Source organism: Herpailurus yagouaroundi, unplaced genomic scaffold (assembly GCF_014898765.1).
Source record: "Herpailurus yagouaroundi ecotype Mexico unplaced genomic scaffold, PumYag 65044, whole genome shotgun sequence".
Taxonomy (NCBI): Eukaryota; Metazoa; Chordata; class Mammalia; order Carnivora; family Felidae; genus Herpailurus; species Herpailurus yagouaroundi.
The window spans coordinates 1-2,354 of record NW_024418277.1 but is presented as its reverse complement, the minus strand read 5'-3'; the positions used below and the strand labels follow the sequence as shown (position 1 = coordinate 2,354).

Sequence of the window (2,354 nt, the reverse complement as noted above, 5' to 3'; positions counted from 1 at the left end):
CCCCAGGGGGGAGAGGGGGGCGTGGGGAGCTCAGCGGGGGCGGGGTTACGGGGTGGGAGGAGGGTCGGGGGTGCTGCGGAGGCGGGGTTACGGGGTACGGGTAGAGGCGTGGGGACCGCAGCGGGGGCCTGGGAGGGAACGGGGTGCGGAAGTGGGGGTGGGAGCGCGGCGGGGGCGGAGCCAGGAGGCAGTAAGGCGGGCGGGGGCGGGGCGGCCGGGAGGGGCTCTGGGCCTATCCGGATCGGGCGGGGCTTGGGCCGTAGATCCCGCCCCACGCCAGCGCCGCGGAGGCGCAAGGGAGGGGTATCACCACGCCCCCCCCCCCCCCCAGTTTCCAAGGCAACCGGGTTCAACAGTTTCGGTGCTGCCGGCGTCTGGAGGCCCCCGGGCGCCCACCGGTCGGCATGTGCGCCGCGGAGGTGGACCATCAAGTTGCCCAAAGATACCTGCTCAAGCGGCGGCTGGGGAAGGGGGTGAGCCCGGCACCTGCAGGGAGGGGGAAGGTCCAGTCGGAGGTCTGCTCCCTCCGACGCGGCCAGGGATCCCTGGGCTGACGTCCTGTTTCCTCCGTGGACTGGAGGGTGGCTTGGGCAAGCCACCGAGCCCCTCGGGCCTCAGTTTCCTGTAGGGGGGCTCTAACAGCGCCCACTGCAAGTAACCTGTCGCCTGGCTCTAGGTTCACAGCGGCCTCAGGTCAGAGGGATGGTGGACAAACCCTTTCCCCCGCCCACGTCCCCTGCTCCCAGCTGCCTCTCCTGGGGCCCATAGAACACTAAGGAGGCCGGGCCCACCCACTCCAGTCACTAAAGGCGATGGGTGGGTCCCAAGCCTGGCCCAGGAAGGGCCTGAGCGGGTAAATGGGCACGGAGTGAACCGCATGTGAGCGATTGTGCGTTTGTGTGTGGCAGCATGTGGGATTGTGTACAAGAGTGTTTGTGAAGGTGTGTGACTGGGTGGGTGGTATTGGGGAGAAGAGAAAGCACGGTCCAAACAGCACAGACAGCAGGTGCAAAGGCCCTGAGGTAAGAACCTGCTGGCTGTGGGGAAACAGCAGAGTTGATGTGAACTGGTTAAGAGTAACTACGGGAGGGCTGGGATCACCTGTGGCTTTGGGGAACTGCAGAGATTTCTGGGCATGACACGGAGTGGTAGCAGACATTGGTGCCGCTTTACAAGGCTCACGCTGCCTGCTGTGTAGAGGACAGACTGTAGTGTGGGCTAGGGAGGCCAGTTAAGAGGTTAGTGTAGCGATCCAGACAAGAGATGGGGGAGAGGCAAGAGTCCCGGGTGGGGGAGCAAGAGGTCAGATTCGGATGAAGTTTGGAGGTGGAGCGGACAGGATTTGCTGATAGGCTGGATGCAGGGTGTGAAAGAGGGGAGAGGTGCCCAGAACAGGCTTTGGCTTCCACCCTGAGTCTCCCTTTTGTAACCTTATTTCTTCCTGGAGCCTAGTTTCTCATCACCATCTTCTGGAAAAACGGGGGGGGGGGGGGGGCTGCTGCAGCAGCCTTAGCAGCCCGCAGCTGTGGGGACCTTGCCCGGAGCCATAGGCCCTCACCACACCCTCACTCCCTCCCGGGAGCCTCAGGCAGCCTGCTGGGCAGGGGAGGGCTGGACAGGAGGCTGGCCCCGTGCCCAGCCAGCTGACCACCGTCCTCGCAGGCCTACGGCATTGTGTGGAAGGCAGTGGATAGGAGGACTGGCGAAGTCGTGGCCATCAAGAAAATCTTCGATGCCTTTAGGGATAAGACGGACGCCCAGGTGAGTGGAGAGGAGGCGTGAGGACAAGGGCAGGGGTGTGGGGGGGGGGAACCCCTTCTGCCTTGGTGCCTGGAAGCTCCAATGTATTTCTGAAGCCGATTCACAGCAGGTCTCTATAATTGCTCAGACATGACCTGAACCTGTGGTCCAGCAGGTGTGGGTGACGTCTGTCAATCCCTGTGGATCCTTTCGAGAAATGAGCTTCCGGGGAGCCTGGGTGGCTCAGATAGTTAAGCGTCTGACTCGTGATTCCCGCTCTGGTCATGATCTCACGGTTTGTGAGACTGAGCCCAGCATAGGGCTCTGCTAGCCTTGGGGACTGCTTACGATTGTCTTCCTCTGCATCTCTCCTGCTCACACAGGTGCTCTCTTTTTCTGTCTTTCCAAAAAAAAAAAAAAAAAAAGGAGGCGGGCTTCCTTCTCGCCCCATACTTATGCTCAAATTTCTGTCTCATTCCAGAGAACATTCCGGGAAATCATGCTGCTCCAGGTGAGCAGCCCAGGCCACCTGGCAGCCCCTCCAGGTGCAGGTTCTCCCAGCAAGGTGGGGGGGGAAACCCAGATCTGCGTCCCCCCCAAAGCACACAGCCCCT

The 2,354-nt window shown here is 61.9% G+C and overlaps 1 protein-coding gene across 1 annotated transcript; it reads left to right on the top strand.

Annotated features, from left to right (window-relative positions):
* Window positions 1-230: 230 nt before the first annotated feature.
* LOC121024467 (mitogen-activated protein kinase 15-like) lies at window positions 231-2,348 on the top strand (the record flags this gene model as incomplete). The annotated part of the gene is made up of 3 exons (XM_040466704.1): window positions 231-473; window positions 1,663-1,761; window positions 2,222-2,348. Coding segments are annotated over exons 1-3 (295 nt in total), but the record flags the coding sequence as incomplete, so codon positions are not given.
* Window positions 2,349-2,354: the final 6 nt, after the last annotated feature.